We start from the raw sequence: 13,393 nt of genomic DNA, 5'->3' as shown, positions 1-13,393 counted from the left end.
GCAGCAGATATAATGTTAGTCATCCATCACAAATATGCCAATATGTCTAGTGAATACATCTTTTTTTAAAAATAAATTTAGAGTACCCAATTCATTTTTTTCCAATTAAGGGGCAATTTAGCATTGCCAATCCACCCAGCCTGCACATCTTTGGGTTGTGGGGCGAAACCCACTCAAACACGGGGAGAAGGTGCAAACTCCACACAGACAGTGACCCAGAGCTGGGATCGAATTTGGGACCTTGGCGCCGTGAGGCAGAAGGGCTAACCACTGTGCCACCGTGCTGCCCCTCGAGTGAATACATCTTGATAATGGGCTTGATTCACAGTTTTGGAGACCAAAGGTCTCGTTTTGGGCATGTTTAGGGGGGGTGTTTCTTGGCGCCTGCAGTGCCGAGAACGACACGGCTATTTAACAGGACTTTGCTAGGTTTTTTTGGCTTTGGCGAGGAACTCCCCGCCGAGGCCCCACTTACCTCATTTCCTACAAGTTCAGCTTGTGGATGGTGCCCCATTTTTAATTGCAGCCCGGAACTTTCAACTACCTCAGCCATCCCACTGTGGCCTCCGTGTCCCCCACTGCACCCAACTTACCTCTTCCAGGGTCCTCGAGTCCCTCCTCACCCCATCGCTTAAGGGCACGGAATTCCCGGGTCCGATCCTTGGCAAGGGCAAGATGCCATCCGGGCACCTTGCCACTGCCAGCCTGTCACCTGGTCAGTGCTCCTGGCAGCACCAATGTGCCAGACTGGCAGTGCCAAGGTTCCCAGGTGCTACCCTTCCCAGAGCCTGGGAGTCGCTAATGGCCTGGGAGACGACACCCTCCTCCTCCCCCTCCCCCCCACATCCCCCAGGCTCTCTGAACATTTACAGGACCCATTGAGCAATCAGCAGTGTGAACAGCCTGCAAGTACGTTACGCCTGGTCGACGTTTGTGGAAACCAGTGCTAAATGGCACCATGGCAAGGTCTCCTAGGCGAGGCCATTAAAGACCCCCAGGGCCCCGGGAGAATACGGTGCCGACATATTTAATATTTAAATATGTTTATCTGGGTCTCCCACTGAGGGAGAGATCCAGATTGCATTTTTGCGCGAGATCTCGTTAAATCTTGCAAGGCATTTCTATTTTTACTATTTTCTCATTAGTCGCTTTTCACCAAGTTGGCGCAATGAGGCCATTAAATCGCACTCTCTGTGTTCCCACTGGAACTGAAGAGCATGTAATTTGCGTTCCCATTGGGGGCACTATTTGTTCTGAAAATGAGGACTTGCAAATGAGCTGGCACTCTGCAAGTGTGAACTAGAAGCAGGGGCTGAAGAGCCTGATAAGATAGAGCTGTTTATAAGCACTCCAGTCATCGCACACATTCCAGGCACAAGGTGGCTCAGAGAAGACCTGTCCCTGATTTCGGGAGTGTGAAGTGGACCTCCGACACGATGCCAATGAGAGGGACACCTTCTTCCCCAGAGTGGGCCACACACTCAAGCCCGCCCTCCTGAACAGCGTCTGGGAGGAGGTGGCAAAGACAGTGCTTCCAGGAGGAGACAGCTTGTGATCCTGAGGGGTGGGTGTCACTGGTGTGGCCTCTACTCTGAGGGGCACTGTGCTAGGGAGGGTTCCAAAATCCATGATTGGGTGAGCTTTGCTAATTCCCTGCTTCCTCTGCAATGGGGCTGCGCCTCTGAGGAGTGCACTTGGAGTGCCAACACCTGGTGAGCCAGTGATTGAGCATGGCCATGCCCAACCCCTTGATGCTGAGGTATGAGAGTTTCCAGAGGGGCAGGCTCAGTGGGCTCCCACATCACCAGAGGCTCTCTGAACGTTTACAGAACACAGTGAGCAGTCAGCAGTGTGAACTGCCTGTAAGTAGCACCAGAGGGATGCATTTACCATACATACGGCAGCAATGGCAGTCTGAGCCAAGCCACCCCGATCCAGAGGGGGACACCCCGAGTCATTCCCCCACTACTCCCAGTGGCCCAGAAAGCCCAACAAGTTTTGAGAGTTTTCTTACCCTCTCGCTTTCCCTTAACAGCTATGGTGCCCAGGCCTCGCTTGTAAATACTTGCACTAATCTGTACACTATCTACAAGATACAAGTCAGGAGTGTGGTGGAATACTCTCCACTTGCCTGGATGAGTTCAGCTACAGCAATACTATTCAGGACAAAGCAGCCTGATTGATTGGCACCCCATCTTCCACCTTCAACATTCACTCCATTGATACACAGTGGCAGCACTATGCAGCATCTACAAGATGCAAGTGGCAACTCACCAAGACTCCTTTAACAACACCTCCCAAACCCATGGTCGTTTTGAGGATGGCAGCCGGTGACTAGTGGTGTGCCTCAGGTCTTGATGTTGGGATCACAACTTTTCACAATATACATTAATGATCTGGAAGAAGGAACTGAGGGCACTGTTGTTGAGTTTGCAGATGATACAAAGAAATGCAGAGGGACAGGTAGTATTGAGGAAGCAGGGGGGCTGCAGAACATAGAACATGGAACATTACAGCGCAGTACAGGCCCTTTGGCCCTTGATGTTGGGCCAACCTGTGAAACCACTCTAAAGCCGATCAACACAATTCCCTTATCGTCCATATGTCTATCCAATGACCATTTGAATGCCCTTAGTGTTGGCGAGTCCACTACTGTTGCAGGCAGGGCATTCCACGCCCTTACTACTCTCGGAGTAAAGAACCTACCTCTGAGATCTGTCCTATATCTATCTCCCCTCAATTTAAAGCTATGTCCCCTCGTGCTAGACATCACCATCTGAGGAAAAAGGCTCTCACTGTCCACCCTATCTAATCCTCTGATCATCTTGTATGCCTCAATTAAGTCACCTCTTAACCTTCTTCTCTCTAACGAAAACAGCCTCAAGTCCCTCAACCTTCCCTCATAAGATCTTCCCTCCATACCAGGCAACATTCTGGTAAATCTCCTCTGCACCCTTTCCAATGCTTCCACATCCTTCCTATAATGCGACGGCCAGAATTGCACGCAATACACCAAATGCGGCCGCACCAGACTTTTGTACAGCTGCAACATGACCTCATGGCTCCGAAACTCAATCCCTCTACCAATAAAAGCTAACACACCGTACGCCTTCTTAACAACCCTCTCAACCTGGGTGGCAACTTTCAGGGATCTATGTACATGGACACCGAGATCTCTCTGCTCACCCACACTACCAAGAATCTTACCATTAGTCCAGTACTCTGTCTTCCTGTTATTCCTTCCAAAATGAATCACCTCACACTTTTCTGCATTAAACTCCATTTGCCACCTCTCAGCCCAGCGCTGCAGCTTATCTATGTCCCTCTGTAACTTGTAACATCCTTCCGCACTGTCCAGAACTCCACCGACTTTAGTATCATCTGCAAATTTACTCATCGATCCTTCTACGCCCTCCTCCAGGTCATTTATAAAAATGACAAACAGCAGTAACCCCAAAACAGATCCTTGTGGTACACCACTAGTAACTGGAGATCAGTCTGAACATTTCCCATCAACCACCAACCTTTGTCTTCTTCCAGCTCGCCAATTTCTGATCCAAACTGCTAAATCAACCTGAATCCCATGCCTCCATATTTTCTGCAGTAGCCTACCGTGGGGAACCTTATCAAACGCTTTACTGAAATCCATATCCACCACATCAACTGCTTTACCCTCATCCACCTGTTTGGTCACCTTCTTAAAGAACACAATAAGGTTTGAGAGGCACGACCTACCCTTCACAAAACCGTGTTGACTATCTCTAATCAAATTATTCCTTTCCAGATGATTATACATCCTATCTCTTTCAACCTTTCCAAAACTTTGCCCACAACAGAAGTACGGCTCACTGGTCTATAGTTACCGGGGTTGTCTCTACTCCCCTTCTTGAACAAGGGGACAACATTTGCTATCCTCCAGTCTTCTGGCACTATTCCTGTAGACGAAGATGACTTAAAGATCAAAGCCAAAGGCTCAGCAATCTCCTCCCTAGCTTCCCAGAGAATCCGAGGATAAATCCCATCCGGCCCAGGAGACTTATTTATTTTCACACTTTCCAGAATCTCAGTATTCTCCTCGACAACATTGTCTTTTTCCTGTGTGAATACGGACGAAAAATATTCATTTAGCACCGCTCCTATCTCCTCAGACTCCACGCACAACTTCCCACGACTGTCCTTGACTGGCCCTACTCTTACCCTAGTCATTCTTTTATTCCTGACATATCTATAGAAAGCTTTAGGGTTATCCTTGACCCTACCTGCCAAAGACATCTCATGTCCCCTCCTGGCTCTTCTTAGCTCTCTCTTTAGGTCCTTCCTAGCTAACTTGTAACTCTCGAGCGCCCTAACTGAACCTTCATGTCTCATCTTTACATAAGCCTCCTTCTTCCTCTTGACAAGTGTTTTGACTGCTTTAGTAAATCACGGTTCCCTCGCTCGACCACTTCCTCCCTGCCTGACAGGTACATACTTATCAAGGACATGCAGGAGCTGTTCCTTGAACAAGCTCCACATTTCCATTGTGCCCATCCCCTGCAGTTGTCCTCTCCATCCGATGCATCCTAAGTCATGCCTTATCGCATCATAATTGCCTTTCTCCCAGATATAACTCTTGTCCTGTGGTATATACCTATCCCTTTCCATCACAAAAGTAAACATAATCGAATTGTGGTCACTATCACCAAAGTGCCACTACCTCCAAATCTAACACCTGTCCTGGTTCATTACCCAGTACCAAATCCAATATGGCCTCGCCTCTCATTGGCCTATCTACATACTGTGTCAGGAAACTCTCCTGCACACATTGGACAAAAACGGACCCATCGAAAGTACTCGAACTATAGCGTTTCCAGTCAATATTTGGAAAGTTAAAGTCCCTCATAACAACTACCCTGCTGCTTTCGCTCCCATCCAGAATCATCTTTGCAATCCTTTCCTCTACATAGCTGGAACTTTTCGGAGGCCTATAGAAAACCGCTAACAGGGTGACCTCTCCTTTCCTGTTTCTAACCTCAGCACATACTACCTCAGTAGACGAGTCCTCATCAAACGTCCTTTCTGCCACCGTAATACTGTCCTTGACTAACAATGCCACCCCTCCCCCTCTTTTACCACCTTCCCTGAGCTTACTGAAATATCTAAACCCCGGCACCTGCAACAACCATTCCTGTCCCTGCTCTTTCCATGTCTCCGAAATGGCCACAACATCGAAGTCCCAGGTACCAACCCATGCTGCAAGTTCACCCAACTTATTCCGGATGCTCCTGGCATTGAAGACACACTTTAAACCACCTCCCTGCCTGCCGGTACACTCCTGCAACTTTGAAACCTTACTCATGACCTCACTACTCTCAACCTTCTGTATACTGGAGCTACAATTCAGGTTCCCAATCCCCTGCTGAACTTGTTTAAACCCCCCCGAAGAGCATTAGCAAATTTCCCCCCCAGGATATTGGTACCCCTCTGGTCCAGGTGTAGACCATCCCATTTGTAGAGATCCCATCGACCCCAGAATGAGCCCCAATTATCAAGAAATCTGAAACCCTCCCTCCTGCACCATCCCTGTAGCCACGTGTTCAAGTCCTCTCTCTCCCTATTCCTCGTCTCGCTAGTACGTGGCACGGGTAACATCCCAGAGATAATAACTCTGTTTGTCCTAGATCTAAGTTTCCATCCTAGCTCTCTGAATTCCTGCCTTACATCCCTCTCCCTTTTCATCCCTATGTCGTTGGTACCTATGTGGACCACGACTTGGGGCTGCACCCCTCCCCCTTAAGGATCCCGAAAACACGATCAGAGACATCACGGACCCTGGCACCTGGGAGGCAACACACCAACCGCGAGTCTCTCTCGTTACCACAGAATCTCCTATCTATCCCCCTAACTATGGAGTCTCCAATGACTAATGCTCTACTCCTCTCCCCCTTTCCCTTCTGAGCAACAGGGACAGACTCTGTGCCAGAGACCTGTACTCCATGGGTTACCCCGGTATGTCCCCCTAGTCCCGTCCCCCCAACTGTATCCAAAGCGGTATACTTGTTACTAAGGGGAACTGACTGCTTCCTGCCAGCCCCTCTCACCGTCACCCATCTATCTTTATTCTTCGGTGTAACTACATCCCTGAAGCTTCTATCTATGGCCATCTCTGCCTCCCGAATGATCCGAAGTTTATCCAGCTCCAGCTCCCTAACGCGGTTTCTGAGGAGCTGGAGATGGGTGCACTTCCCACAGATGAAATCAGCAGGGACACTGACGGCGTCCCTCACCTCAAACATTCTGCAGGAGGAACATTGCACTACCTTCCCTGCCATCCCCTCTAGATAAAAAAAGAAAAAGAAAGAGCTTACCTGTTATTCACTCTACCCCTTAAGTTAAAGGAGGTGGAAGGACGGGGGAACACTACAAGTGTAGTGTCTAGGGTTTTGAAACTGCCCACTTAAATACAGGTAAAAATAAAACACTTAACCAGCAACCACTGCGCCCCACACAAAAACAGCAATCAGCTGTTATGGGCATGCACAAACAATTTAAACCCTTACTACTTACCCAGCAGTCACTCTGTCATCACTCCGACTGGATTCAGCTGGAAACTCCCTACAGTAAGTTTTTTTTAAATTTACTCCCCTTCTCAGCAAGCACTCACTCAGCAACGACTGCGCCCCGCACGATAACACCTCAGGGAAAAGAAATACTACTTACCAGTCATCAGTCAATCACTTACCTGCAGGCTGTGACGTCACGGTTCAACTTCTTTCTACTTTTACCTGCCCTCGAGCCTTCCTCTCGGCTGGGATCCTTCCAGCGGTTGTTTTGTTTTGGTTAGAGGAGGGGGTAGGGAGGGAAACACTGAAGAAGTTTTTCGGGTTTAAGTGTCCCTTGACAACAGCTCCTCCACAAACCACCTTCAAGTTATGGTGACCACAATGCACGTATGCAAATATCCCCTGCAACAGCCAATCAGCAGCTCTGCTCTACTGCCCTCTGCTCAGAAGGAACTGAACAGGCTTGGAGAGTGGGCAAAGAAGTGGCAGATGGAATACAATATGAAAAAGTGTGAGGTTATGCACTTTGGTAGGAAGAATGGAGGCATAGACTATTTTCTAAATGGGAAAAGGCTTAGGAAATCAGAAGCACAAAGGGACTTCGGAGTTGGGAAGGCAAATGCAATGTTAGCATTCATGTCGAGAGGGCTAGAATACAAGAGCAGGGGATTACTTCTGAGGCTGTATAAGGCTCTGGTCAGACCTCATTTGGAGTATTGTGAGCAGTTTTGGACCCCGTATCCACGGAAGGATATGCTGGCCGTGGAAAGGGTCCAGAGGAGGTTCACAAGAATGATCCCTGAAATGAAGAGCTTGTCATATGAGGAGCAGTTGAGGCCTGTGTCTGTACTCGGTGGAGTTTAGGAGGATGAAGGGGGGGACCTTATTGAAACATACAGGATACTGCGAGGCGTGGATACAGTGGATGTGGATGATGTTTCCACTTGTAGGAGAAACTAGAACCAGAGGACACTATCTCAGACCAAAGGGACGATCCTTTAAAACCGAATCTAAAGAGCCTCTCTCTCCGCGCTCTTTATTGAAGTCTCGCCTCTCTCTCCGCACTTTATTGAAGTCCCGCCTCTCTCTCCGCGCTCTTTATTGAAGCCCACCTCTCTCTCTGCGCTTTATTGAAGCCCGCCTCTCTCTCCGCTCTTTATTGAAGTCCCGCCTCTCCCTCCGTGCTCTTTATTGAAGTCTCGTCTCTCTCTCTCCCGACGTTATTAATGTCCCGCATCTCACTCCGCTCTTCATTGAAGTCCCGCCTCTCTCTCCATGCTCTTTATTGAAGTCCCGCCTCTATCTCCGGGCTCTTTATCAAAGTCCCGCCTCTCTCTCTGGGCTCTTTATTGAAGTCCCGCCTCTCTCTCCGGACTCTTTATTGAAGTCCCGCCTCTCTCTCCAGGCTCTTTATTGAAGTCCCGCCTCTCTCTCCGCTCTTTATTGAAGCCCGCCTCTCTCTCCGCTCTTTATTGAAGTCCCGCCTCTCTCTCCAGGCTCTTTATTGAAGCCCGCCTCTCTCTCCACTCTTTATTGAAGTCCCGCCTCTTTCGCCAGGCTCTTTATTGAAGCCCGCCTCTCTCTCCGTGCTCTTTGACGTCTCGCCTCTCGCTCTGCTCTTTATTGAAGTCTTGCCTTTTTCTCCGCTCTTTATTGAAGTCTCGCCTCTCTCTCCTGTCGTTATTTTAGTCCCGCCTCTCTCTCCACGCTCTTTATTGAAGTCTCACCTCTCTCTCCGCTCTTTATTGAAGTCCTGCCTCTCTCTCCACACTCTTTATTGAAGTCCCACCTCTCTCTCCACGCTCTTTATGTCACTGGGTCCTTCCAGGGCTCAAGTGGGGACGTGTGTGGCATATCACACTTGCCCACAGTTGCATCCGGGAGGTCACGGATGCTCCGAATCCCTGGACATCAGGCTATATCATCTTCGAGCTGGACCAGACCCACCAAGATGCCCGGGCTGCAAGATTTACTGCCATCACCGGGATGGCACGCATGTCACCCTGTGAGCACTGGGGCATCAGGGAGTGCCCTATATTAACATGAAGGGGTTCTACTCTCTGAATGTTCAGATCATGTGCGACCTCCACCTCAGAATCATGTGCCCGCTACTTTGGGAGCATGTATGACAGCTACATCTTGGGAAACCCGAGATCCCCTGTGTCTCCGAGGGTTGGCCCATGAGGGACATGGCTGATGACGTCTGTGTGGATGCCGGAGACCGAGGCGGAGGCCTGATATAATGAGGACCACGTTGCCACCCATGCTGTAGTTGAATGGTGCATCGGGCTGCTGAGAATGCGGTTCTGATGTCTTGAGCATTCTGGCGGTGACTTATAGTTCTCCCCCAAGAGGGTCTCCCGCTTTGTGGTGGTCTGCTGTGCCCTCCAGAATCTGGCACAGCAGCGGGGCGACATGCAGGATGAGGAGGAGGTGGCGGAGAGACATGCGGCCTTGTCTGAGGATGAGGTGGTCTAGGAGGGACTGGAGGATGAGCCAGAGGAGGAGCAGGAGGATGGAGGACAGGCCAAGAGGACCACCAGTTTCTCCTCAGACGAGACTGTATCCGTCAGCACAACCTTCCTCTGCCATTTCCCCCCACCCCCATCCTTCCCTCAGCACCCCATCCCCCACATTCCCCACTTCCTGCCCCCATAATGCCCAGCAGTCCCGCCCCCTCCCCCCATTCCTGGCCTCTGCCGCCTATTCCCCGCCACGCATTTCCCTGGGACTGCTGGGCAATATGGGGGCGGGGGGTGGGGTGCTGAGGGAGGGATGGGGGTGGGGGGAAATGGCCCCAATCCCAAAGCCCTTCCCCCCCCCCTTTAACTTCCCTCATTTGTGCCTTAGGGGTGGGACGGGGGGTGCACAGGAGCGGGGTGAGGGCAAGATTAATGTGACAGATGCTTCACATGTATGAGGTGTGACATGTTTTAGTAGTGAACATTTTACTGTGACAGATGTCCATTCCTCCTACCTACAGATAGCCACCAACGCCGACTCAGTGCTCCTCTTCTTGGTCTTTTGTGGTCTACTGCTACTTTTAGGCATCTCTCCAGGATGCACATCAGAGGTGGAGGCAGCCTGCTGCCTTCTGTGACATTTGATGCCCTTGGCGGATGTCCTCTGGAGGGCCTGGAGTCACGAGAGCCCTGGCCAATTTACTGGTGTCACTGTGCCATCCTGTTTTGCCCGCTACCTTTGAGATGCGCAGGTGTTAAAGGAGGGAAATTTGGAAGAACTGGAGACCACCATAGTCTCCCTTGTGGCAGGCCCTGGGTTGGCCTCCATTGCTTCCTCCTCACTGGAGTTGCCCGTAGGGCCCTGAGACCTTTGAGTCACCGGGCGCTGACGGTCCTGGAGGCTTCCCATTGCCTGCACCATGGTATCGATGCCCTTAGTGACTGGGCCATGCTCTGTAATGCCTCGGCAAAGTCCTGTCGACTGGAACATGATGTTGAGGCCCTCAGCCATGGTTGTCTCAGACTGAGCCTTGCCTTGGACACCACCACTCAAGGCGTGGATGTTGTGCTCCAGGTTTCCAACTCCAGTGGCCATTCTAGCAACCTCAGTGCCATGTATTGTTGGCACCATCTCCTGCTCCTGAAACCTTTGGGACTCGTCCAATTGGCCTTACAGTCGCTGGGATGTCGTTGACACCTCCTTCTGGTGCTCACCAGATTGTATCCCAGACACCTGTCCACTGTCACCCACCGAGGTATGTGTCTCTGAAGCTGTGGGTGACAGCTGTAACACATCACCAGTGGTCTCGAAGCACCGAGGTGCTCTCTTGGCTGGCAGGAGGATACAACTCTGGATGGCCCAGCCTCATCAAATGGAGATCCTGTGAGACAATGGACATGTGGTCAGTGAGAGGCAAGAATTATTTTGTCTGACATGAACAAATTACTTGACAGGTCATCTGGGTGAAGGGACTTTGGATCCTCACCTCTCTGGTGCAGGCCAAACTCGCTGTTGGTGGCTGTTCTCTCCTCAGGCAACCCCACGATTTCCAGGGCCTATTCCTCCTAGGGGATGGGGACTCGAATCTCTGGGATTTCACCCACAACCCGCGACAAAAAGAGGCAATGTAAGCAGCATGCTTGATGGATCAGGGAAATCTATAGCAAGTGACATGTGTGGGCACCACACAGCAGGGTTGTGCTGGTAGATGCCAGGGGGTGCTGAGGAACAAACATGAAGATCGGATGTGGGGAGGGTGCGAGGTGTAACCCAATGGATTGGACAGGGGTGGGTAGCAGGCGGAACTGATGTCAGGAGAGAGTTGGTAGCTTACTCTTGCAGCTCGTTGGAAATCGTTTGTCTTCTTCCTACACTGGACGGCGGTCCTCCTGGTCATGCTGCCCACACTGACAGTTGCTGCCACTGCCTCCCAGGTGGCATTGCTGACCCTGCTGGCCCTCCGACCCCCTCGGGGGAATAGGGTGTCAGCCTCAACCGGGCCCTTGGATTCATGTCTCACTTCATTTAACCCCCTCCCATCTGGCCTGGGCTTGCGAAATCCTACCAACAGTCCTGGCTTGAGACAATTCACACCACTTCAGTCTGTGATTATCCCTCTCTCCAGTCGCACCGTCTGGACCTGTAAAGACTTAATTACCTGCAAAGACTCGCATTCAAAGTATCATCTTGCATCATTCGTCATTGGCTTTGTCTATATATGCTGTGTTTGTGCAACCTACCTCTTCACTCACCTGATGAAGGAGCTAAGCTCTGAAAGCAACTGATTCCAAATAAACCTGTTGGACTTTAACCTGGTGTTGTAAGACTTCTCATATATATATATATATATCAACCCGTTTTCAATTAATTTGGTAATTAGGTTATCAAAATTTTAAATTTCACCCAAATCCAGACTTTCAAAAATATTTTCTTTGGATCAGTAGGTAACAAAAGTTTTAAATTAAGCGCCACTTTATTCCAATACAGAGGAATAGATTCATTAATCATTTAATATGTACTAGTGTGAAATGACTTATTCTGATTCACTAGTTAAATTTCATTCGCTTAACATTTCCCTTACAATTTATTATAACTTTAGACAGAATTCATAATGAAGATCTATTTTGTCCTACTTGTACAGAGAGAGAGATGAACCTCAACATTTTATTTCAGTAAGAAAATATTATGCCCACGACTTACAGGAAGCAGTTTGTTATTTTCTGGTAGGGCATTTGCCAGTTTCTCCAAACCTTCATAATCTTCAAGCATATAATAGCATTCTGCCAGTCGCTCCTGATTCCGACCTTGAACATAATATTGAACAGCATTCATCCTGCAAATGCAAAAGGAATATTAAATCACACCTATTCTGAATGGTCTTCTTTGGTATCAACTTTTTCCACAAAGTATCTGTTTCATAATTATCCAAAAGTATCGATATGATCATGCAAGTCTGAATATGTTTTTTGCTTGAAATTATAGACTATTGTATCTATTTAACTGGGTGGGATAGCCAGCTGAGAAATGCTATGCCCCTGACAAAATTCCCCAGGTGGACTGGCAGGATACCATAAAGTTCTCCCCAGGAGTACAAAATTGGCTAAGAGATAGAAAACGTTGTGGGAGTACCCTAGATTTCAGTACTAAGGCAATACTGTTTTTACTATATATTCATAATGAACTTCGGGTACAGGCACAATTCTGAAATTTGAAGATGATGCAAAATATGTAAGTGTAACCTACCAAATTCCCGCCCAACATTTCCACAACTCCCTGTCTGAATTCCGACAATCAGGTTTCTGCTCCTGCCACAGTACCAAAACAGCTATTATCAAAGTCACAAATGATGCAAATACGTTATTACTAACCAGAACGAGGAAGTCTCACCTTCCACGTCCAGGGAGGCACTGAAGGCTGTGATCAGGGGAGAAATTATAGCCTACAAGGCTCGCAGAGACAGGGAAGAGAGCGCAGCCGTGCAACAATTGATCAACTCCACCCTGGAGGTCGACAGGAAGAACTCCCAGGACCCAACCGCAGAGCTTCTGGCGGAGAGGAAAAAGCTGCAAATGGACTTTAACCTGATATCCATACCAACTCCGCCAGACATGGGTGACCTTTTACGAACATGGAGAAAAGGCTAGCTGCCCACTGGCTCACCAGCTGAGAAAGCAGGCACCCACGAGGGAAATAGCGCAGATACAAAACAGCGGAGGCAGACTGGTAACTGAGCCAAAGTGGTCAACCGGGCATTTGAGACCTTTTATCGAGGGCTGTATATCTCCGAGCCCCCCCAACGAGGGCGCGGGGATGAAACAGTTCCTCGACGGACTGAGAATGCCAGTTGTTGGGCAGGACAGGCGGGGGGAACTGGAAGCACTAATAGATCTGGGAGAAATCATGGAGAGCATCATCTCCATGCAGGCTGGGAAGGGTCCGGGACCCGACAGGTTCATGGGCGACTTCTATAAAAAGTTTGAGCCGACCTTGGCCCCACACCTAAAGGATATGTTTGCAGACTTGCTAGTAAGGGGCACCCTGCCTCCTACACTAACATAGGCCACGATTTTGCTGATACCCAAAAAAGTCAAGACCCGACAGAATGCAGATCATGCAGACCCATTTTGCAGCTCAATGTAGAGGCAAAGATATTCGCGAAGGTCCTGGCCAAGAGACTGGAGAACTGCGTACCAGAGGGCTTTGTCAAGGGTAGGCAGCTAACTGTGGACATCAGGCGGCTGAAGAAATGTAATACTGACCCCGCCTTGGGAGAGAACACCAAAGGTGATCATCTCCCTGGATGCAGAAAAGGCCTTTGATACCGAGTGGAAGTACCTCTTTGAAGTACTGGAGTAGTTTGGGCTAGGAGCAGGGTTCACCTCCTGGGT

The 13,393-nt window shown here is 49.5% G+C and overlaps 1 protein-coding gene across 9 annotated transcripts in view; it reads right to left on the bottom strand.

Annotated features, from left to right (window-relative positions):
• wdr35 (WD repeat domain 35) overlaps nucleotides 1–13,393 on the bottom strand; it is a 162,675-nt gene that overhangs the window by 33,936 nt on the left and 115,346 nt on the right. For all 9 annotated transcript variants that reach the window (XM_072498896.1, XM_072498898.1, XM_072498903.1 and 6 more), the window contains one exon: nucleotides 11,706–11,838. In XM_072498896.1, coding sequence (XP_072354997.1) covers nucleotides 11,706–11,838 — 133 coding nt within the window. The remainder of the gene's footprint in view (nucleotides 1–11,705; nucleotides 11,839–13,393) is intronic.

This window comes from Scyliorhinus torazame, chromosome 4, assembly GCF_047496885.1.
Source record: "Scyliorhinus torazame isolate Kashiwa2021f chromosome 4, sScyTor2.1, whole genome shotgun sequence".
NCBI classification, from domain to species: domain Eukaryota; kingdom Metazoa; phylum Chordata; class Chondrichthyes; order Carcharhiniformes; family Scyliorhinidae; genus Scyliorhinus; species Scyliorhinus torazame.
Note: the sequence above shows the minus strand (reverse complement) of the source record. Positions and strands in the feature narration are given on the sequence as shown.